At 34.3% G+C, this 25005-nt stretch overlaps 1 protein-coding gene and 1 long non-coding RNA gene across 6 annotated transcripts in view; one reads left to right on the top strand and one right to left on the bottom strand.

Annotated features, from left to right (window-relative positions):
• The window catches only part of Ir8a (Ionotropic receptor 8a), a 465956-nt gene that overhangs the window by 289990 nt on the left and 150961 nt on the right, over positions 1 to 25005 (top strand). For all 3 annotated transcript variants that reach the window (XM_074170479.1, XM_074170487.1, XM_074170494.1), the window contains exons 3-4: positions 10979 to 11182; positions 15554 to 15720. In XM_074170479.1, coding sequence (XP_074026580.1) covers positions 10979 to 11182; positions 15554 to 15720 — 371 coding nt within the window. The remainder of the gene's footprint in view (positions 1 to 10978; positions 11183 to 15553; positions 15721 to 25005) is intronic.
• The window catches only part of LOC111510342 (uncharacterized), a 106981-nt gene that overhangs the window by 36271 nt on the left and 45705 nt on the right, over positions 1 to 25005 (bottom strand). For all 3 annotated transcript variants that reach the window (XR_012464401.1, XR_012464402.1, XR_012464400.1), the window contains 2 exons: positions 9106 to 9269; positions 4654 to 4831 (listed from right to left, as the gene is read on the bottom strand). This is a non-coding gene — a long non-coding RNA (uncharacterized lncRNA). The remainder of the gene's footprint in view (positions 1 to 4653; positions 4832 to 9105; positions 9270 to 25005) is intronic.

Genomic DNA, 25005 nt, shown 5'->3' with positions numbered 1-25005 from the left:
TTCTCGTGATGGTAACTCGGTGTTATTCAATTTTTCCATGTTATCTACATAATCATATGGAAATACCCCCTTCCTGGGGAGAAAAACGAATTTCTGATCATCTAAATGAATGATTTTTTTTTTTTAATTTCCGAATCATTTTGATCCAATGTGGATACTAATTCATCCAACGATGTTCCCATGAATCGAAAAGAATCTATAAATCAGAATCTAATTTTAGTTTCAGCATCCTTATGTGTGAAGGAAATGTATTTTTCTTTATTTGAGGGAAGTAGGCTCACAGAGCCTTTTTTGCGATATCTCTGATAATGAAGTGACTGTCGTATCCTGAAAGATTATGAAAAGTAATGGGTACCACGAATAATTTTCGAAAGTTGACATTACAGGGGGCTTGGTGCGCAAAACCGCGGAACGCCTCCGTATAGTGATCGTGATCGTACACGATAACATCTTTGGGGGCGAACGGTTTTTCGCAAATATGACAAGTCGTTGCAGCACCAATATTATTTAAAGGCACTTTTATCGGCTCAATATACTTAATTTTGGATTCAACAAATTTTGCAATATCAGACGAACTCATCGGCAAATCATTTCATACAGTCCTCACCTCGATAGCTTTTGAAATGAGAGAGACTGTCGTCACTGACTGGTGTATGTTTCTGGTATTTTGTAGTTTTGTTAGATATGCTTTCGTTACATTTTTCCAACAGTGACTCGAAATCAGCAAAAATTATAAACGGAAATTTTTATTCATAAACATAATTTCGAAATTCCACATAATCGTATGTGGGAAAGGAAATTTTGCAATCATTCGCTTTTTCGCACAAAAAAGTATGATCATTTAATTTTTGCTGACTTGAAAAATAATTGAGGCATCTATCACAAAAGATTTTTTTCTTGCAATTTTTGTTTAGTTGTCTACTTAATAATCGGGGCATGTCTTTGATCCAACAATAATGGAAATTAATTTCAGTCTCGTCATCATCATTAATTGGTGGAGCCTCATAATCGTACAATTTTGAAAAATATTTGTCTTGAATTAATAACAAATTAACATGTCTGTCTTGTTTTGTTGTCGTAAGTCTGGCAGGTACTACTACAAAAATGAGTTTTCCTTTGCTTGATTCAATTCCAAAGTGTGAATATTAACAGAAATATTATTAAGTTTTTCATATTTAGAAATTTGATGTAAGTTCATCGGAGTATTTAGCCCTGTAGTATTCAAAACTGTAGAATAGTGTGGATATTTTGACACTCTATTAGAATGTATTGCTACAGGATACAAGGCGCTAATCACAACACAACAAAAAAATATTTTTTGAATGTTTCCTACTCTAAATTAGTCAATTTCTACTAATTTTGGGGTGATAAAAACGAAAATAACAATGAAAAATGTTTATTAGCTCTGGTTTTTGAGATACACAGTACTTAATCTTAAAGAGTAGTTATACTATACGTGAAAAGTGAAAGTACATAAAACAATATTGTTATGTTTCTTTTAGAATATTTTAAGTACAAAATTAATAAAAAAAAACATTATTCTTAGTGTTTTCACAAATAAAAGAAGTTTGTAGCACCAAATTTCAATTAAGTCCATCCGATTCATTGTAAGATCGCTGTCGTTTAGCTTGTCTTTTATAAAACACTTCTGGAGCATCCCTACACTCAGACCAGCAGTAGTCTACAAGCATTGCTTCATTCCAACGGCCCTGATATCTCTGTTCCATTAAGGCAATGTCTTGATGGAATCTTTCTCCATGTTCGTCACTCACAGCTCCACAGTTTTGTGGGAAGAAATTGAGATGAGAGTGAAGAAAATGAATTTTTAAGGACATGTTGTATCCAAGTTGGTGGTAAGCTTGAAGAAGCTCTTTAACCAATGCTGTGAAGTTATCATCTCTTTTGTTACCTAAAAACCCATGTACAACCCCCTTAAAGGCTTCCCAGGCTCTTTTTTCATTTCCTGTTAAAATCATGTCAAAAGCAGGATCATTTACGATTTCACGGATTTGAGGCCCAATAAAAATGCCTTCCTTGACTTTAGCATCACTCAACCTGGGAAACTTTGCTTTCAAGTACTTAAAAGCTTGTCCTTCCTGGTCCATGGCCTTCACAAAGTTTTTCATTAGTCCCAACTTAATATGTAATGGGGGAAGGAGAACATCCTTAGGATCTACAAGAGGCTCGTAAACTACATTTTTCTCATTAGGCCAGTTCATTTTTTTATAGTGAGATTTTCTATCTCCTGTCCGGACACACGGACACAAAAAACAACAGTACTTGGTGAACCCTAATTGCATTCCTAGGAGTATAGCAATGACTTTCAGATCACCACAGATGTGCCAGTTGTGTTGTTCATATTTGATTGATTGGAGAAGTGTTTTCATATTTATATACGTTTCCTTCATGTGAACTGCATGACCTATAGGAATAGAGGGTAGCTGATTTCCATTATGCAGAAGTACAGCTTTTTAGCTTAGTTTTGAAGAGTCTATAAACAGTCTCCATTCAGATGGAGTGTGATCCAAATTCAAGCAGTCCATCAAACCATTAACATCAGAACAAACTACGAGGTTTTCTTTTTTCTCAAAAAAAGGAAGCAAATCTTTTTGACGCTGTCTGTACTGAGATATTTCCACATCATGTTTTAGAAGATTCCACTGTTGTAGTCTTGACCCTAACAGCTCAGCCTCTTCCTTAGACAAGCGAAGATCTCTTATAAGGTCACTCAACTCTGCTTGACTAATTCTGTGCTTATCACTAGACCTATCGCTTACCTCAAAATCAGGGTCATAGGATGTAGAAGGATGGGTTGCTCCTTCTAAACAGTCTTCATCACCTTCCTCTAAAATTTCATAGTTTTGGGGTGGAGAAGGGACTGGCAAATTGTCTGAGTGTGGTACAGGCCGAAGAGCAGATGGGAGATTAGGGTATTTAACCGTTCCTCTCTTCTTCATAGATAAACCTTGCTTAATGAAAGGAGTTAAGCAGAAATAACAGTCGTCTGTATGATTGGTAGGCTCACGCCAAACCATAGGTACTGCAAAAGCCATTGCCCGGTTTTTATTTTTCAGCCACTCTCGCAATATGACGGAACAAGAATTACAACATATATGAGGAGCCCATGATTTATCTTGGTCCCCAACTTTCACACCAAAATAATGTTCATAGGCTGTCTTAACGATAGGTGTCATTTTACGTTTCTGAGCCTTAAATGTTATTTCACCACATATATAGCAAAAGCTATCGACAGAATTCACACACTTTCGAGGCATTTCAGATCAGCACTTAAATTAATTTAAAAATCAACTTCACATGATAATTTCAATAGCAACCACGTGCGTACAATTGACAAACTCACATAGGTTATGTTTACTACTTAAGAACAGCTGATGAGAGGAGTGTTATGTAAACAAACATGTGTACCAACTGTTGGTGATGAAATATTTCATTTGTTGAAAACTCAATATACATATATATAATATAATGATACTATATCTTGAAAACAAGAGCTAATATATAATTTTTATGGTCACTTTCGGTTTTAACACGTGGAAATACATTAAAATCATCTAATTTCAACCCCGAAACAAAAACTTTGTTGTGTTGTGACTCCAAAAGAAGCACATTTCGTCATCGTTTCGTACATTAATGCATGCCTGCTTCCTTGCGATTTCTTGCGGTAGTGGAATGAAAGAAGAACCGTTACCAATCACATATTTATCAATTGCTACTTTCAACAAAAGGATTTTACTCAAAGCCCACCCCGACAATTGTTCTTCAAATTCGCCTAATTTATTCAATATAACATCCACAGCGTTTTCATTGTACCAAGCAGCCAAGTCCGTACCTGAATCGATAACTTTATTTGGTGTACTGAAATATTTACGATCAACAATTTCCTCATCATTCGACATTTTAATAAATTCCCCTGATAATGTAAAATTAACTTCGAGACATGACATTTGTTTTGAAATTTTGGAAATCTCACGCTTGAATAATGAAAAAGCATCGCCTAGAAGCTTTTTAGGATCTTTATGAGTTAAATTGATGATTACCCCCGTTGTTACTTCACGATTGAAAACATTGTTAACAGTTTGCCACTTTACCCTGGTGCTTCGTCGTTTCAAACCCGAGCCTATATACTTATGATGCACTGTTTGGAACCTTTGGTGTAGTAATGAATATTACTGGAGTTTTTCCCAACACCAAATCGTTATATTTAACACTTCGACACGTGTTTCGATCACCAAGTGATCATCTTCAAAGAGGAAGATCAAAACTGAAGATCATCTTCAAAGAGGAAGATTAAAACTGAAGATGATCACTTGGTGATCAAAACACGTGTCGAGGTGTTAAAAATAACGATTTGGTGTTGGGAAAAAACTAAACTAAACTAGAAAAATTCAACATTTTGATAATCACTTTGAAGCGTTTCAATTCCCCAATTTTTGTTATTATTTTCTTTTTTTCCCCAACCGAAAATTTATTTTTTTTCATACGCATTTTCTTATATGTTCATTAATAAATTGTATAGCTTGTTTGGCAATATACTCTGAATAATTGTCTCTAATGACTGAAAGGTAATTATCAATTACCGACTTGGTTTTTGGAAAATCAATCATTTGGATTTTATTTATTGACATGACTCACCGATATTTTGTTCAGAAATGAAATTTTTGGTGTGATGAGTAGGTTCTGGAAGCTGCAGAGAATTGAATCTTGTTCTATGGAAACTGTTGAGATGGTTCTGGAAAAGGTTGCTGGGACGATTTTGGATGTAGTTGTTGAGATGACTCTGAAGTTATACTGCACACGTTGATGTAGCGTTCTGAAATAAATGCAATCTTCAATACAAACATACACCAAAGAAAAATAAAATTCAAGAGTGGGGGTAGTGTCTTTCGTGGAGTGATTGTGAAAAATGAGCGAGCTACAGTTAGCTGATGTCGAGTCGAGTGAACAACGTCTGTGTGAACCGCTCTCGAAAATACTGAATTCTACTGTTGTTTGTGAATCCAAAATCTTGGGATTTTCATCAATCTGTACCTGGATATTAGTGCATCCTGCCGTATCAGGGTGAGCAACTTTCTTATCTAGACGCTGAATAAGTGCTAATATAACGATTACTTCCTATATTGAAATCTCACACCAATCTTCAACAAAAAAAAAAAAACTTTTTGCAAGAAACGGCAAGTAAACGATCACTTCTGATAAGCTGAGGCTTGTATTAGCACTGGGGCTAGAACAAAAACTGGTGTAAACAATGACCAATACTTCTGAACTTTCCTTGACTGCTATTTACAATCTATTGAAGAATCTAGACGAGAAATTTGATAAATCACAAATTACGCTTGCCGAGATCAAATCCGAATTACTAGGTGTCAACGATAAAAATATTACTATTCGAAGAAGAGAATGATACTTTGAAGAAAGTCGTACAGTCGCAGAATCGCAAACTTCGGCGGAATAACTTGTTGGTTTTTGGTATCGAAAAAAAAGACAATGGTGAAGCTCTTTCTCTCCTAAGTCATCTTTTTGAAGTACCTATCGAATTTACTGATGTTGATAATATATACTCATTCGAGAATAAGAACAAAAAGCGGACACATAAAATCGAACTGGTCTCTTATTTAAAACAATTGGAAATCACAAAAAACTTGCACAGACTAAAAAATAAGAGCATCTTTGTGGTCAACGATTCATGTCCAGCCGACCAGAGTATCCATAAATCCCTAAGGACTTACCTCAATACTGCTAAACTTAACGGAGTCAAAGCAACTATCAAGAATAACCACCTGATTATCAACGACACCTTCCACACTCTGGCTGATATCCAGCCTAATCCGGAACTCTTGCAAGTGACTCACAACAGAAGCGAGGTTGCGCCCTCTTCTATAAGAACTGCTGATAAAAGGACCCGAAAAACTCGTACAACCTCTGACCGGAACTACAAATAACACAGTTACTCTAATTTTTACTATATTTGTTTACATTGGATTTGAATTCATTCATAATTTATTCAAATACTAAGTCAATATATTCATTTCCGCTTTGACGACTACCACCCTTACTAATTCACCTTTCAGAAAAGTTCTCATCTTGAACAGTTGTGGATCTCAACAACCCACAGATGTAAAACTCTCGTTTTTGGAGTATTATACCGGCCCCCTTCAGCTGATTTGATCCAATGTTTAAACGAACTCGAAGACAGCATGGCCAACCTACTTCCTTCATGTGATTTTTTGCTGGCTGCCGGCGATATTAATATCAACCTGTTAACTCACGACCGGTGTTCTCAACTCCTAACAGATTTTATAAATTCGTTCGATCTTTATCAGGTTATAGAGAAGCCTACCCAAATAACTGCTCATTCTCAATCCCTTATTGACATCGTCCTAGACTCTGATAAGGAAAGAATATTAGATGTGGATGTATATGATATTTACGGAATTTCAGACCATGTGTCAGTGATGTGCAAAATTAATGCTTCTGTTTCTTCTAGAAGAGTTAAAATGGTTTCTTTTCGCGATTATCGTAACTTCGACTTCGATCTATTCCGTTTAGACGTCCTGAATATTCAGTGGGATCTCATCTATCAATTCGATAACGTGGATTGTATGGTCTCCTTCCTGAACGACAACATTCTCAATCTTTTCGAAAAACACGCCCCTTCTCAAACGAAGAGAGTAACTAAACCCCAGCACCTTGGTTAACTTACAATATAAAAATGATTATTGCACTCAAAAACCGAGCTCTGAGTAAATACAAGAAATCTTTATCTATCGCCGATTGGAATAGCTATAAGGACCTCAGAAATTATACATGTAGTGCGATACGACGTGAGAAAAAAGCATACTTGGACTTTGTTTTAAGAAATAAAAATTCCAAAGCAACTTGGAATACCTTAAGAACGCTTTATATCCTGAGGAACAACAAAAAATCAGATATCCCTGATGAATTAAAAGACGTCATTCTCATTAACCAGCACTTCAATTCCATACCTCAACCTATCAGATCTGCTCGCCAATTGTCCTTATTAGATCGATATGTTAATTCGGAAGAAACTGAAAACTCCTTTCACTTCACCTCAGTCACCTGTAAGATTGTGCGAAGTTCCCTGAGGCGCATCAAGAGCAACGCTTTGGGTTCTGACGGGATATCCCTCAAAATGATCAATCTCATTGACTCTTTTTTGATAAATCACTTCACCTTTCTCATAATCTTTATCATTACCAGTTGCCAATTTCCAAAATGTTGGAAGGACGGATTGGTTATCCCTCTGGCTGAGTGTAACTCACCTACTGTCCTTTCTGACCTAAGACCAATTACAATTCTACCGTATCTCTCTAAAGTAGTGGAATCGATTCTGAAAAATCAGATTAATGAGTACGTCAATGAAAATCATATTATAATATCTGTACAATCAGGATTCAGACCTCAGCATAGTACCACCACGGCTCTTCTGTCAATTACTGACGATATTTTTCAAGCTGCAGATGAACAAAATTTGACCTGTTTAATACTTCTAGATTACAGCAAGGCATTTGACACTCCAGATCATGTGATATTGTGTGACAAACTTGTCTACTTCGGTTTTTCTCGGAAAGCAGTGTCTCTCTTAGAAAACTATCTGAAGAATCGTACTCAAAGAGTTGTTGTGGATGAAGTTATTTCAGATGCTCTGCCGGTATTGAAGGGAGTGCCACAAGGATCTATCCTTGGGCTCTTGCTTTTTAGCTTGTATATTTGTGACTTTTATCTGTCCGTGAAAAAATGCAATATACATCACTATGCAGACGACACGCAGTTATATTTCTCTTTTTCGCCCGGCGAGTCTACATCTGCTCTGTCGCATATTAATAACGATCTCCAAGCCATCTTTGACATTTCTACTGCCCATAAGCTCAAGCTCAATTCAGACAAATCCGCAATAATGATGTTCGGAGCTAAGAAGAACAGAGAGCTCACCAACTCTACCTTTCAAGTTCGCATCGAAAACGATATACTTCCCTCCGTGGACGAGATAAAAAATTTAGGATTGTGGTTTGATCTGGATCTCCGCTTCACTAAACATGTCAGCTTTCTGAACCAATCTTCTTATAACGTTCTCAGACAGCTTTCTCCTAATCGTGATTTGCTCATAACAAACTTAAAACTCAGACTATGCGAGTCTCTGATTATGTCAAAAATTTCCTATTGCGACAGTATTTATGGACCTGCTTTGAAACAATCGGATGCTCTCCGACTACAGGGTATTCAGAATAGCTGTCTACGTTTCTCGTTTGTTATTCGGAAATATGACCATATATCCCCAGCAATGCAAGAATCAGGATGGTTAAATGTTGGGAAACTTAGAACTCTACACCTTCTTACCAACACACATAAAGTTTTGATAACTCGACAACCTGATTACTTACTGAAGAAACTTAAAAGATTCTCTACGATTAACAGCTTTACTACAAGGAACAGTTCAGTTCTAGTCATCTCCAAACACAAATCTTCCATCTTCACCCGCTGCTTCTCGTATAATGCACCTAAATATTACAATCAACTACCCTGCGAATTTCGATCATACACCATCGTAAACTGAAGACTTATTTATCTCATTAGCCTCCTGCCCGTTCCCGACCTTGGCATTTCTAAAATGAATTTTCCAAAGTAAAGCAATAACTAAAATTTTTTGATATTGTTAACTCGACTTGTGTTCATATTATTTATCTATAGTTTCTCCCAGGTTGAGTTGAAAAACAGCATTGGCTGATACTCCGCCTATTCACCATATACTGGAAGTTCTTTTTCTTTGTTTTCGTTCCTGTGTTCTGTTTTATTTCATTTTTGTCTATTCCATTTGTATTTTTATGGTGAATAAAGACGTATTATTATTATTATTATTATAATTGAAAAAATCAACTGTCATTCAAAATAACGCATTTAAAACACATATCCCGCAAGTACTAAATGAACAAGGAATATTGAAAAAACTTCTTTATGCGGATCATATCTATGAATGAAAAAATTTTTGAGTCGAACAAAAAATATAGTATATAACCACAAACTGTATACATATATTGAACAAAGAAAAAATGGGAAAGCAGTACTAACCTCAATTTCGTACAATTTCAAATGAAACAACACAACAGCGTATTTTCTAAATGCTTCTCACGATGTTGGCTGTCAATATCCTCTGCGGCGTCTCTACAGGTGAATCTGCTATTTTGTTATTTGGTTTCCTCTCCACGACTGAACTTGAATTTTAGGAAATCCACCTGCGAGAAACCAAAAATAAAAAAACAAATAATGTTTCAAATTATACGAACACTCTCCCAATAAACGACAACATGAATGAAAGTTATTCGTAACTTACTATGCGTTTTATTCAACTAGAAAGCTGCTCACAAAATGAGCTTCTGTTTACTACATAATGAATGTGTATATAGACAAGATATGGCATTGTCAAATGCAAATAGATAAAATACGAGAAAAACTATTATTCAGCTTGGATGATTCTCGGGTAAAATTCATAATCACGTTTTCCGGTTCTGAGGCTGCCATCTAACATAAAAACAAATTGTACAATACAATAATCACTGTAAGAGATAGTATTCGAGAAAAATGGATGTCAGCAATTACCGGTTCTTATCCTTTATTCATTAATAAAGATTGAGATATATCAGCAATTGTCATTTCTTATCTTCTGATGTATGTAAGATGAATAGTTGTCCAGGGTTGGCTTGAGGAATACGTAAATATCTCTGAACCATTTTGTGTTATAAAATAATTGAAATAAACGTTATTTCTCAAAAAGTATGTATAGAAAAACACTCTAGTATATTAATCTGAGGAAAATTTTGGAAAATTAATGATGATTCAGCAACAACTCTCACAACCTTTGAATTAAATTAAATTTGAATGAATTCTTTTGTGAGAAAGTCAAAAACGTATAAAAAATCTTGCAATAAAAATTCATAAAGTGAACATGAAAAACACTTACTTTCAGATAAAATCGTTGCACTTGTCATTAGTATCACTGATACAACTAACTCATCATTTCGCCTCTAAGGAGGTATTTATAGGAAAATAAGTGATGACATATTTCAAAACCAAACAAAGAGCCTTTGTTCCGTCGCTTTGAGAACTTCATATCTCTGGGTGCTGATTCAGCATTGACAGTGATCATTGTCACCTTGGGTAAGAATAGGAAAATAGGTAATGACATATTATGCAATCAAACAAAGAGCCTTTGTTTCGTCACTTTGAGCCACGTGTCTGGCTTTATCGATAAGTGATAGCAATAATTCTGCATACCTATATTATATATTTTTACCAACTTGAAATGAAACAAATATTTTACTCTTTCAATCAAATCATTTTCTTTCAATTAAATTTCATAATTGTTGTACAACTCTAATCAAAATACATGCTGACATCGTATATTGAAAAATATAGGTATTTCACATATCATAGTATTAAAAATATTTTTATTTTCATCCGATTACATGTCTTCTTTATTGCTATTTCATTCCATTTACTTCTTCAGTGATAACTGAAATTACTTTTATATTTTTACTATGGGAAACACTATTGCATGAACTAAATTGTCACTAGGTGAACATGAACAAACTGTTTATGAATTCACTAACAGTGATAAATGAATTTACCAATCAGAATTCAATGTGATCTTAATTTTTCTTCTAATTGTGCAATTCGAATCATCTGAGTATTTTCACCCTAGAAATCGTTTTCGAATTGTTATCACTGAAACAGCGTTCAAATGAAAAATATGAGCTGAAGTGAAAAAAATTAAGCTACTGGTATGGTTTCGATTGGCAACAGAAATATTTGAATGACAGAACGGTACATGAGAGTTCAAAAACCAAAATACATGAGTCAATGGAAATATAAAGTTGGAATCAACAATACCTAATAATGTTCAATATGTTTCATAGCAGTGATCTACGATTTTCTTCAATTTCAGTTTGTCGAAATATTTCGGGTGGTGCGGTCCTGATAGTGGATTTAACTTGGACTGGTAATGAATTGGCAAGAGCATTATCGAGAGATAAAGGACTATTCTATGTGCGAATCGACCTCTCAATTAGCCCATTTCTTGATATCCTTAGAAAATATATGGAAATGAGGAATGCCACTGATGTGACTATCATATTGGGAGATTCAACATGTAAGTAAATTCTTATGTAATGAAATTGGCATTTTCAAGTAACATTCGGCTGCAGACAGATGTCAGTCGTAATCTATCATTTGTCATCTGCTATTTGTCAAATCGAGTAACGCCGACTTCGAAAAAACTGAAAATTATATATGAAGCATGTTGAGAAAAAATATAATTTGAAAATTTGATTATCAACATAATTTTAGGTCTTATGCAAACATATGCATTTCTGTCATGAAAAAATCAAGTCGCGGAGGACATTTCTGATCCGCCAAAACTAAACCACTTCCGATGGTCCGATTTCGCTAAAAATGGCATCATAGTGGTATCAATAAACATATTCGATCATTTTCCAAAATCAAAAGAGCCCTATAATCTATGAGTATAAATTATTGCTCACCGATATTCTCAAATTTACAAATATTCTCAGATTCACATTCACTAAGTTTCTCAATCCCGAAATTTTTAGTCGGTGTTGTTGATATGTGATTACAATCGTTCAATTGATGTCGCACAAAAGTCCGCTCATTACCAAAGTACAATGAATAACCAACACAAAAATACTTGGGATGATACCAATCTCGATAAATCTTTAATCTAACAATACTAACTATTACTAGAATTATCTGTTATATTCAGCAGATTCACGTGACTGTTTCGAATAATGTAACGGACCTACACCTCCATATTCAATTCAACCATTCATGAAACTGTTCTCCTAACTATGATCATCGATAGAGCAAACATTAGTGACCTCAAATTCTGGATTATCAGCTGGAAAATCCATACCTGCTACATTCAATACGTTAAGGAAGTGACGGTATGATGAAATCTCACATATTTCCACATTGGCAGGTTACAAAGCTGAAGTGACAGCCCACGCAAATCCTGATCGACAACATTCACAATCTTTTTTTTCAACTCAATGGATTTGGGCAAATTGATGTAAGAAAAACATTCAAGGGGGCTAAACTTATTGACATTCATTCGCATATACAGGGTGTTACTAAATGAGTGTAAAACATTCAAGAAGGTGATTCCTCATCGAAAAAAAGATAGGATCTTTCATATGAAGAAATTTCATTGGAGCATCCCTTGTTAAGATCCTTAAAGGGGATACATAAAATTTGTATGACAATTTTTGTCACAAGCACTAAAAAAGTTACAATATTGAAAATAACCTGACGTTTTGTACTATCGAGAAGACACTTGGCCAGAAATTTATTTGGTTAACCCCATGGTTGTAAGGGGTGGAAAACGCAACCCCTAAATTCATTTCCAATGTAACTTCTTGTCTTATCATTTGTTTACCATTTAAAAATTCATTTCCGATAGCCTATTTCATTTCTAACAAAAAATGTTTCTTGGGTTTTTTGCCCAAAATAAACCAGTTTGCAGAAAAAAAATTTTTACGAACAACTACAGAGATACATTGTCATAAATGGGAAAATACGAAACTAATCTATCTAATAGATCGCTATTAGCGATAGTGACAATCAAACTGGTATGACGCTGTCAGTTTGTGAATTTTCGAAATTGAATTAATACTAATTGTGTATTGTTGTGCTGTTCTTAATTTGTTACTTTAATAATTCACTTAAAATGGCATACACAAATGAGGAAATGGCTGATATGCATTACGTTTACGGTCTGTCGCAGGGGAATGGGTTAGAAGCTTCTAGAAGATATGCTGAAATGTATCCTCAACGGCAGCATTCTTCACATAGAATATTTGCTTGACTTCATCAACGATTACGAGAATATGGTTCAGGCGACAAAAGAACGCAGGATTGTGGTCGCCATCGAAAAGTACGAACACCACAGCTTGAGGAAGCAGTACTTAATTTGATTGAAGAACAACCTACTACCAGTACTAGAAAGATTGCTTTCCAGCTAAATGTTGATCAATGACGGTATTTCGAATTTTAAAGGAACAACTCTTATACCCTTACCATCTGCAAAGAGTACAGGTAATGTAACCGCGAGACTTTCCGAACCGTCTTGAATTTTGCAATTGGATGCTGAAAATGATTAGAAGAAATTGTGACTTTCTGAAGACGATAGAATTCACAGACGAATGTTGTTTTTCTCGTGACAAGATTATTAATTTTCATAATTAACACATATGGGCTGATGAAAACCCTGACGCTATGTCGAAACTGACCATCAAGAATAGTTTTCCCTTAACGTGTGGCTTATAGTTATTGGGGATGTTTTTTATGTTTTTTATGCATAATGGGGCTCCCGCCCATTTTAGTCAAGAAGCATGTCAGCATTCAACTGAAACATATGCAAATCAGTGGATAGGTCGAAGAGGACCACAGAACTGGCCCGCTTGATCCTCGGATCTCAATCCTCTCTATTTCTCTATTCGGGGCCATTTACAGCATTTGGTTTATCGTACTCCTGTTCGCGATGTAGAGGACTTAAGAAACCGCATCATCGATGCGTGCAGGGTAATCAGAGAGACTCCAGGAATATTTGAGCGAGTACGTGGTTCAATGGGCCGACGTCTAGACGCATGCGTAATGTCTGAAGGTGGACATATTGAACATTTACTATGATTTCTACTTGTTGTGTGTTTTGTTACCAATAAATTTGTTTTGTCCATTACCCTTCAATCGTTTAATGCAGGTACTAACTACAAAATAACAATAAATCCAGTTCGCATGTTTGACGATGTATCTCTGTAGTTATTCGTAAAATAATTTTTTGCTGCAAACTGGTTCATTTTGAGCAAAAAACCCAAGAGACATTTTTTGTAAAGAATAAAACAGGCTATCGGAAATAAATTTTTGAATGGTAAACAAATGATAAGACAAAAAATTACATCGGAAATAAATTTTAGGGGTTGCGTTTTCACCCCCTTACAACCATGGGAAACCAAATGAATAACTAGCTGAGTGTCTTTTTGGTAGTACAAAACGTCAGGTCAATTTCAATATTGTAACTTTTTCAGTGCTTGTGAAAAAAATTGTTATACAAATTATATTTTCCCCTTTTAAGGGGCTGTATCTCAACAAGGGATGCTCCAATGAAGTTTCTTTATATGAAAGATGCTATCTTTTTTTCGATGAGAAATCACCTCCTTGAATGTTTTATACTTATTCAGTTACACCCTGTATAGAATTTTCTTCATGGTCCAACCTGAAAATATATTTTTTTCTCACATTCAATCAAAAATATTGTAAATACATCATATATCTAATTATTTCATTAGTTCGGACTTCCATTGTCTATTATGATAAAAATTGATTTGATATCCCTGATAGAATCTGTAAAAAATTAAAAAGAATAGCTGAAAAATAACAATAGTATTACACAAAAAAAAACTGAAATTACAATGAAAAAACATACAAGCAACCACCAAGGAATAAAAAAATAACCCACAATCGGGTTATCACCCGAAGACGATTGTGGATACAACAATCGAAACGTCGTGAAGTAACTTGGTTTGGAATTTTTTAATTTTCAATTCTCATTTCTTGCTAATATTTTTTTAATTTTCAGCTCGTGTTAATAGTTATTTTTTTTTGATATTTTGGTTGTTGCTTGTATGTTTTTCCATTGTAAATTCAGTTTTTTGCCTGATATAATGGTTATTCTTCAGCTAATCCCTTTAATTTTTCACAGATTCTTTCACGGATTTCAAATCAATTTATGTCATATTAGACTAATTAAATGCACCACGAAACATTGTCAACCACATTCAACCAAACATACCTGAATCTCGATCTTGAAATTTCATCGCTGAGGCAGTTCAACCATCAACAAAAGTGTTATAAATTACATTCAAATCTGTAATAGAACTGACCGATACTTGATGAATATTCATTATGACGTATTTAAAAAACACACTTGATTGTGACGCCCGAAAATTATTTTGGTCGTTACTCCATGAGAAACTTCTTCCACATTTACTACACATCTTACTAAACATCTTGTATATAATATCACACCATTAGGAGTAAAATTTGTTATGACTAAAACATTCACACCACTCTCCTTATAAAAGCACAACCTCCACCACTCTAACCCAAGGTGAAGCTACGAGGTTTCATTCAAGAATACCATTCAAGATCATATGATGTGGTTCAAACTCAAGGTCACATATAAATGGCCTGTATACGGCTCAAGGTCATGTGACATCATTCAAGGTTAAGGTCAATTGGTGAAAGTGGTTTCAGAACCGTCATTAAAAACCTACACTTATACCTGAGAATCAATACATTTTCTGAAAACTTCAGTTTCCCTAAAAGAACTGCTTCATTGATTAAAGGAACGTATCGCTTGCACATTCAATATCATTTGGAGAACATGAAGAGTTAGACATATGTCGCATTCTTTTTCTTGGAAAGATTATGTATTTCGTGTTTTCAGACACTGACCAAACACTTTATCATCTGATGAATAATGGAGAGTTACTTTTGTCAATAACAGAAACATTGGATGCTTCTGCTATAAAAAAATTGAAGAAATTTCGTCCAATACCCAGTACTTTCGCTATAATTGCCAATTCAAAGGATATGCAGAAACTACTGAAAGTGGTGAGTATCCATCAGAAATGTATATTGGTAATATAATCTCATATTCTAGCATTCAACCAACTCATGAATGAAAAAAATAATGGAACAATAATTTTGTATTCTGCAACAGATTTATCACTTTCGAATGAGGGATTTAGTTGTTCGAGAGTATTATTCTTATTTTCTATTATCAATGAAATAAGTATCAATCGTACTGAACATATTCAAAAAAGTGTTGGATATGCCAATGCTGCCCAGAAAGTTAAAATAATACGTTGCAACGTTGGAAAAATGCAATAACTAACTTCCTACATATGACAATCTGGTGGAATGTTACCTGACAACATACAGTGTGACCCATTTAAGATGGAAGCACCCTTATAAAACTTACTTTTTTTAACCGATTGGAATGATTTTTTTTTTTGTTAGGTAGATATTCAAAAAGTCTATTAGGACACGAAATATCATGAATAAATCTCAATTTCCAGGGCCAACTAATCTTATTTTTCAAGGTCAAAAATCTAAAAAAATTACTAGCGATTTTTTTAGAAAAACTCTGACTACACCACTGGATTTGTGACATGTTCAAATGGGTAACATGTAAATTACGTTGAAATGCGTCAATCAATAAAAAAGTTATGAAGGAATGAAATTTGAAAAATATGCCGTTTAATCAACCCACCAATTCATGTTCAGGAATTTTATGAAAATTCTGTATACTCCACTCGATTCAGGATGTCTTGAAATATTACTGATCACAGTTTCATGGAAATCTGTTCGGTAATAAAAAAGTTATGAAGGAATAAAATTTGAAAAATATGTTGTTCAATGGAATTTTAGCAACGTTCTTACTACACCACTGGATTAGGGGCAATATTCAACAAAATATTATTTATTCAAATAAAATTCATGAAACGTTTATGGGAGAATCAATTTCCTTTCATAATGTATGTCGAACCATATCAATCAATCAGTTTATCACAACAAACTTTAGTGTCAATAATTTCAAATGAATCTACAAAAAACTAACTGTAAGTACATTTTTCTAATTGCTACAAACTAGCGGAAAAAAATCTTTTATTCACAATCAATGTAAAAATAGAAACCAAGAAGATACCGAATTGAAAAATAAATGAGTGCAATTCATATTCTGGTGGCCTCCACCAAACTTCCATCCAATTCAATGTATTTATCACATCGCTTACGAATATTTTTTAAAGTATTCCTCAATTGTTGTGGAGTAATTGCATCGCAAGCTTGCTGAATTCTGGTGCACAGTTCCACTCGATTCCTTGGTCGTGATTTGTAAACCTTTTGTGTAACATAACCCCAAAGGAAAAAATCGAGTGAAGTAAGGTCAGGCGATCTTGGTGGCCATCCAATTAATGTACTCCCCCTTCCTATCCAACGATTAGGGTAATTTTGATTCAGCCAAATCTTCACAATTACCGCATTATGTATGGAACAACCATCTAACTGAAAATATAAATTTCTTGTTTCTGCAAGGGGAAGTTCATCTATTGCGTCCGAAAATGCATTCCTTAAAAATTGTAGGAAAATTGCGCCATTCATGTTGTCGTCGAAAAAGAATGGTCCAATTATCCTTTCATTCAGTATTCCACACGAAACGTTCACTTTTTCTGAATACTGCCTTTTACAGTTTATCACCCAGTTAGGATTTTCAGTGGCCCAATAGCGAATATTTTGTGATGAAACCACTCTGTTTGTTGTGAAACTAGCTTCATCACTAAATAAAATTTTCTTTAAAAATTGCCTGTCATTATGATACTCGCTCTGGGCCCATAAGCAGAATTCCAATCGTTTTTCTTGATCACCTAGTTCCAGAGTATGTAAAAACTTTGGTTTAAATGGCCTCAATTTATTTTTCTTCAGACATCGCCTAACATTCTCCCTAGGTAAGTTTAAATCTAAGCTGGCATCCCTCAAACTACTATTTGGATTATTTCTGAAGTAATCTAATATAGTCTGGTTATTTTCGTTCCTTCTTCGTATATTGTTCTTTAAAATATATGTGGTTACTGCTCCAGTCCGATTGAAAACTTGGTTTATTTTATGTACCGTGCTGTTACTTATGGCTGGACGATTTGGGTGTCTTTCATTGAATATTCTAGTTACTTCTCTTTCACTCCGGTAATCATCACCGGAAAGACGTATAATTTCGATTTTTTCTTGAATTGACAATTGAGCCATTATCTGTTTTTATTTTGAAACACAAATTATTCAGTTCACTAATGGTGCGTAACAAAATGACAATTTAACAAAATGACAATTCATGCGCAAATAAATAGATGAGAAACTGTAAGTCACAGCTAACTTGTTTATTTCATTAGTGCATTCTGAATAACAGGCAGTTAAAATTGCAAATCTCATTTTTTGCTATTCAACAAAAGGAAGAAATCACAGCTGATGTTACCTACAGGAATGATAATAATTATTATCCATTGCATATTTTTTCCGTTATAATTTCTATTGGGAGTACATTAGACTTGTCTTATATTGTTGAAATTGTTTTCATGAAGATTAACCAGGAGTTCTCTCCTGATTGTACTTGTTTATGTATCCACTCCACTTCGAGAAATACCTATATAGACTATTTTTACCATCATAATTTTCAGATGTTATAATTGTACGACATTGCAATAATCACCCCAATAATTTTTTCAATAATCAACAGTGGTGTAGTAAGAACGTTGTTAAAATTTCATTTCACAACATATTTTTCAAATTTCATTGCCTTATAACTTTTTTATTACTGAACAGATTTCGATGAAACTGTGACCAGTGATATTTCAAGACATCCTGAATCCAGTGGTGTATTCAGAATTTTCATAAAATTCCTGAACATGACTTGGTGGGTTGATTAAACGGCATATTTTTCAAATTTCATTCCTTTATTGATTGACGCATTTCAACGTAATTTACATGTTACCCATTTGAAAATGTCACAAATCCAGTGGTGTAGTCAGAGTTTTTCTAAAAAAATCGCTAGTAATTTTTTTAGATTTTTGACCTTGAAAAATAAGATTAGTTGGCCCTGGAAATTGAGATTTATTCATGATATTTGGTGTCCTAATAGACTTTTTGAATATCTACCTAACAAAAAAAAAAACATTCCAATCGGTTGAAAAATGTAAGTTTTATAAGGGTGCTTCCATCTTAAATGGGTCACACTGTATATTGAACAGATCCATTGATTTCCCAGCTTCACAATACGAGGAATCGGACTGTTCAAAGCATATTTGATATGGAAAAATTTATACGAAAAATATCAGGATTTTTCATATCTTTTTGTGTGATATGAAAAGTTATTAGTTGAATTTCGTTATTGATGGAGATGAGGGCGGAAATGACTTATTCATGTGTTGGAATTTGATTTGTTCAGTATTAGTTTGTTCGCGCATGTGCATTTAATTTTTCCTTTATTGTGTATTAGGTTTTGTTTGGGTGAGATGGGGGTTGTTATGTAGATTGTGAGTGGTGTAGGTGGTTGTAGAATTGTATGGTGGATTTGCTTTAAGTTGTTTATGTCCCGTCTGTCATTCATTGTGTTTTGGTTTATTTTAATGTGAATTACAATTCTTTTGCTTGTGTTTGATTCATCTGCTAAAATTTTGGTTTCTGCAAAATTGGGGTTGTGATTGTCTCGTACGATATGTTTGTTCAACGCAGTACTTGACTTTTCCATATATTTGTCACCATTTATTCTGTTCCCTAAAAGTTGTGATGTCATACCAATATAATGTCCGTTACAGTCATTGCATGGAATGCTATATATGAGATTGGATTTTTTAAATTGCGGATCTCTACTTTTGAGAGGGGTGTTGAATTGTTTCAAAGTGTTGTATGCTCTGGAGCTGACATCAAGATTGTCTTTGTTAATGATGTTTTTTATGTTATCGGATAATCCTTCAATGTATGGGAGTGCGATGTATTGTTTGTTTGTATTTGGGGAGTTGTAATGCGTTTTGTTGTAAGATTTGTGCACTTTTTTTTTTATTGTGGCATTAATCAATTGGAGGGGGTAGTTGTTTTTTTGTAGGATATTTCTAACTTTTTTGAACATTCATCTTTTTGGATTGGGCTGTTCAGATATATTGCTCTATCAGCTATTTCTATTACTACACTTTTTCTGTTTAGGGGGGTGATTTGAATCAAAATTAAGATATCTACCTGACCATGTTTGTTTCGTGTACCATTCGGTAAAAATTTTATTATTACTTCTGATAGTGTTATGTCTAAAAAGTTAATTTTTTGTTTTTTTTTTAGTTTTTACGTGGACTGTAATTTTGGATTGTATCAAATTACAACACATGAGTACGTCATTTACATGGAAACAACGCTCGTTCCAATTTCACAAAAAAAAACAAAAACATAGAAAAAATGACCAAAACTTCTACTATCAATCATCATAAATGCAGATTCAAATAATCAGAACAACAACACATCAGCACTATTTACATTTCAAAGTTATCAATAATTTCAAGCAAGGTAAGAACAAAACTAAAGGTTATAAACATTCAACAAATGTACCAATTTGAAGGAAAGAACAATAGAAATAAAAAGTGTCTTCTATTTCAGAAAACCACGTCAGATCCAATGTAATGAAAAACATTTTTGAATAAACAATAGAAAAAGCCCCTTAATAGGGGCGAAACGTTTTGATATATAAATAAAACTTTTCCATTTTCCCAAGAGAATCCAAAACCCAAGAACCACTTAACAACTATGCTAAACAGGATTCAAGAACCTACCCAAACCGAATATACATATATCAAAGGGAGTAACTTTATATATTTATATATATATATATATATATATATATATATATATATATATATATATATATATATATATATATATATATATATATATATATATATATATATATATAGATCATGCAAGGAAGTAACTTTCAGACAGAAATCTGGAAGAAAAAGCCTCAAGTAGCAGATTACAGCCGGTTCTGGGCCTCCCCCCACCACTATGACGTATTATTTCTTTTTTTTTGTTGTCTAGTAACATCAAGGAAGGCGATGTGACCTTAAAGTATCTGGTGTATAGATCGTTCAGAATTTTTTTTTCATATGAGATTTTGTGTGTGTGTGACAAAATGACGTAATTACATTTGGGTGGTTTGTGTGTGTGTGTGTGTGTGAATGCACGGTACAGGGTTTCATCATGTGCTTGTCTATGTACAAACACACGTCTGCAGACTTCGAAGATCCTTCAAGTAATGAATGTTCCATCGGTGTGAGCCCACCAAGTTAGTAGTGTTGTGACGTCACAGCAACAACCGTTCAACGGTAAGAGATCAAAATTTTCACTCAACGACGTGTGGCTGAGTGATACGTATTCATCAGTGTGCCCTCACCTCTCTCGATACGATAAAGACTGTGACGTAACGCATCGCTCTAGCCTCGCTGTCGATGGTGACGCGCAGGCGGTGAGGATTGTGTTAACGTCTGCCCTCTACGAGAGCGCAACGACCACTGTCTGTTCGTATCGACATCTGCTAATGCATCCAGCTGGGAGGTGGGGTTGGCGCATGTAGCTGAGAGGTGGGGTTCGCTATGACGTCTTGATGGACCCAATGAGACTGTATTTAAGAAACGGACGAGTGTTGGTTATGCGAGTTTACATCAAGTGAGTTAGTGAGAACGTATCATATAAAATGTATTCCTGTGACTGTGTTAAATCGTTCACTCGTAGTGACAATCTTCGTTGGCATCGACTCCAGATTTGCCAAGGAGGGCCTTCAGTGAAACGGATGAGAGTGGACAATGCAACACCTTTGTATACGAGCAATTGTTGAAATGTGACAATTCCTATGACGCAAGTGAACCCTCACCGAAGAACCATGAGTCACAAAAATAATGTATGTGTTCAATTGTCTAAAGGTGTTCAAATTATAACGAATGCATTCAATTGCCGCATTACTACATACAGGGTGGAGAGTTCGATTGTAGCCACTGACTACATATCATTTTTCAATGAGATTAGACAGAAGGTCGTTGAATTACTGGAATCGGCCATCAGGATCCATAAAAGCATCAAGGTGAATATGGAAGTTTTTGGGAATTATATTGTTCAGACTCAAGATATGAGGGACACGAAGTCATTTAATTCCCAAAATAAAATAGTGGACCGATCTTCAGATTTGAATGCTGTTTTTGATAGATTCCGCGATGTAATTGTGGCTCAAGCGACTGAATTCCAGGAACATGACTCAGGTATTTATTTTTTGTAAATTCCAACGAAATTGAGTAGTAATATTTATTTGGACTTGTGAAAAAATACTGTTTCTCGAAGTCAACATTAATAAATACAGTCCACTGGGAGGACGTTCATATGGGAAGCTGCCCGAATGCATTGAATGGAGGAAAGCTGTCGTGAATGTTCGTAACGAAGATCAACACAGTTTGCTTGGGCTATAACATCAGCATTATATCCTGCAAATGGTAGAGTGTCCGAATTTACGTCATATCCACATTTTTCCAATGTTTTATATGTCACAGGTATGGATTTTCCGGTTAAAGTTAATAATAAGATTATTGAAAGATTCGAAGATAGGAATGATATTCCAATTAATGTTTACGGTTTAGAGAGTAAACTTGAGAAGGGTGAAATAAAGTATGATGTGATTGGTCCATTGCGATACTCACAGAGAAGACTCCGGAGACATGTCAATTTGTTACTTATAACTGATGAATCCGGTAATAGTCACTATTGTTGGATCAAAGATCTTTCAAGATTAGTTTCTAGTCAACTATCAGCTCATGATCACAAAAAATATTTTTGTGATGGATGTTTGATATATTTTTCCAGCGAGAGATGAATGATTGTAATCTCGTTAGTACTACAACACCAACCACCAATTTTAACACCAATAAATATGGTATGATGGTTGCGGAAAATAAATCAATGTTTGAAAATTTTGAGAGACAAATGAGAGTTCCATTTGTATTATATGCTGATTTTGAATCAGTACTTGAACCGATTCACGTGAATGAGCCAAATCCCGAAAGTTCATACACGATTAAAACATTCAAACATGCCCCATATTCATTTGCTTGTCTGATAAAATGTTCATATAATGATGATTTGTCAAAATTTGTTACATATAGGGGTGTAGATGCAGCTCAGAAATTTGTGAGTAGCACTGAAGATGATTTGAAAAAGATATATGAAAATCATCTCAGATACCCTATACCAATGGATGCACAAACCCTCGAAGAAGAGGAACAATTTGCTGCAGCCAGAACTTGTGGTATATGTAATAAACAATTTATTGATGGTGAAGTCAAAGTTAGAGATCATTGTCATGTCACAAGAAAGAAAAGATCACATACCGCTCATTCAAAATGTAATTTGAATTTCAAAATTCCTAATTTTGTACCTATTATTTTTCACATTTCAAGTGGTTATGATTGTCATTTATTCATGAAAGAATTGTATAGGAATAAAGAGAAGGTTGATGTCATTCCACAACAAAAAGAGAAATATATATCTTTCACTGAGCATCTCTTTACACACACCTATACCGATAAAGATGGTATGGTTAAGAAGAAATATCTCAAAATGAGATTTATCGATAGTTATAAATTTATGACTAATTCGTTTGAGAAATTGGGTGCTAACTTGACCTCTGATCAATGTTTGGAGATGCATAAACATTTTCCACAAATTGAGAAATTCAATTTGACGAGACAGAAAGGTGTATTTCCATATAGTTTCGTTGATGACATTGACAAATTGAATTATCCATCACTTCCAACAAAAAATCAGTTTTATGACAAACTCAGTTGTGAACATATATCAGAAAATGATTATGATAGGGCTAGAAATGTGTGGAATTCATTCGAGTGTCAGAATTTATGTGAATACTCTGATTTGTATTTGAAGTCGGATGTATTGCTATTATGTGATATTCTTGAAAACTTTCGCACCACAAGTTCAGAGATTTATAACTCAGATCCAGCACATTATCACACTGCACCTGGATTATCTTGGGATGGTATGTTGAAGTATACGAATACTGAATTGGAATTACTAACTGACATTGATATGATTCATTTTTTTCAAAAAGGTATACGAGGTGGAATTAGTGTAGTGAGAGGAAACATAGCAAATAATAAATGTTTACCAAATTATAATCTCAATGAACCTTCCACATTCATTACATATTCAGATGCAGCAAATCTATACGGTCATAGCATTTCAACCTCTACCAACAAGTGAATGTACATGGTTGACACCTAATGAAATTCTTAACCTTGATATGAATGTGAGTTCTCATAGTCCGTTATGTGTTTCATTTCACAAGAGTTGCATGATAAACATTCTGATCTTCCATTTTCAGTTGAAAAATTAATACCACCTCGTACACAATCGAAAATTCCCAAATTGATTCCAAATTTGAATACAAGCTATTTGCCGTCGTTTACCACGAAGGCAAAAATGCCAACATTGGACACTACGTGACCGATGCCTTCCACGTCGGCTACAATTGCTGAATTGAGTACGACGATTCTTGAAACCCCAGGAAATGCGAGTTCTTTATTTGCTGTTCTACAGGAAAAGCGATATGATCCTATCTAAATAATGTTGCTACTTTTACGTAGAGTTCAGCATCTGGAATCTTATGGAATTTCTCTTTTTAGTTTTTATCGATTTTGATATTTTTTTTTGGTTTTAATGAATTATTTTATTCTTTCATCAGTGATAGGTATTGTTTGATTTTTAATGTTATATGTATTTCATTCATAAATATGATTTCAATAATGGAAAAACAAATTTGAATGATGAAAGAAAATATATTGTTCATTATAGAAATCTACAGCAAGCCATCAAAAATGGTTTGATTGAAATGAATACACATAGAGTATTGAAATTCAAACAATCACGTTGGATGGAACCCTATATAGATCTTGATACTGAAATGCGTAATAGGTCTAACAACAAATCTGTTAAAGAGATCTATAAACTAATGAATAATGCGGTATACGGAAAGACAATGGAAAATGTAGATAACAGAATTGATCTTGGACTCGTTACATATTGGGAAAATATAAAGAAAAATATAGGTGCCAGCACTCTCATATTCAGACCAAATGTCAAAAAATGTTCAATTTTTACAGAAAATTTCGTTGCCATTCAAATGGGTAAAGTCAAATTCCATTATGATGAACCATTATATTTGGGATTTTCTATATTAGAATCATCTAAAACAGTCATGTACGACTTTTTCTACATCCATATAAGCCCTATGGATCACCGCTATTCAAT

The sequence above is a fragment of the Leptinotarsa decemlineata genome, unplaced genomic scaffold (assembly GCF_025532065.1).
Source record: "Leptinotarsa decemlineata unplaced genomic scaffold, Ldec_3_MD MMD2_P_RNA_scaffold_11, whole genome shotgun sequence".
NCBI lineage: Eukaryota > Metazoa > Arthropoda > Insecta > Coleoptera > Chrysomelidae > Leptinotarsa > Leptinotarsa decemlineata.
The sequence above is the reverse complement of the archived record's forward strand: the minus strand, read 5'-3'. Positions and strand labels throughout refer to the sequence as shown.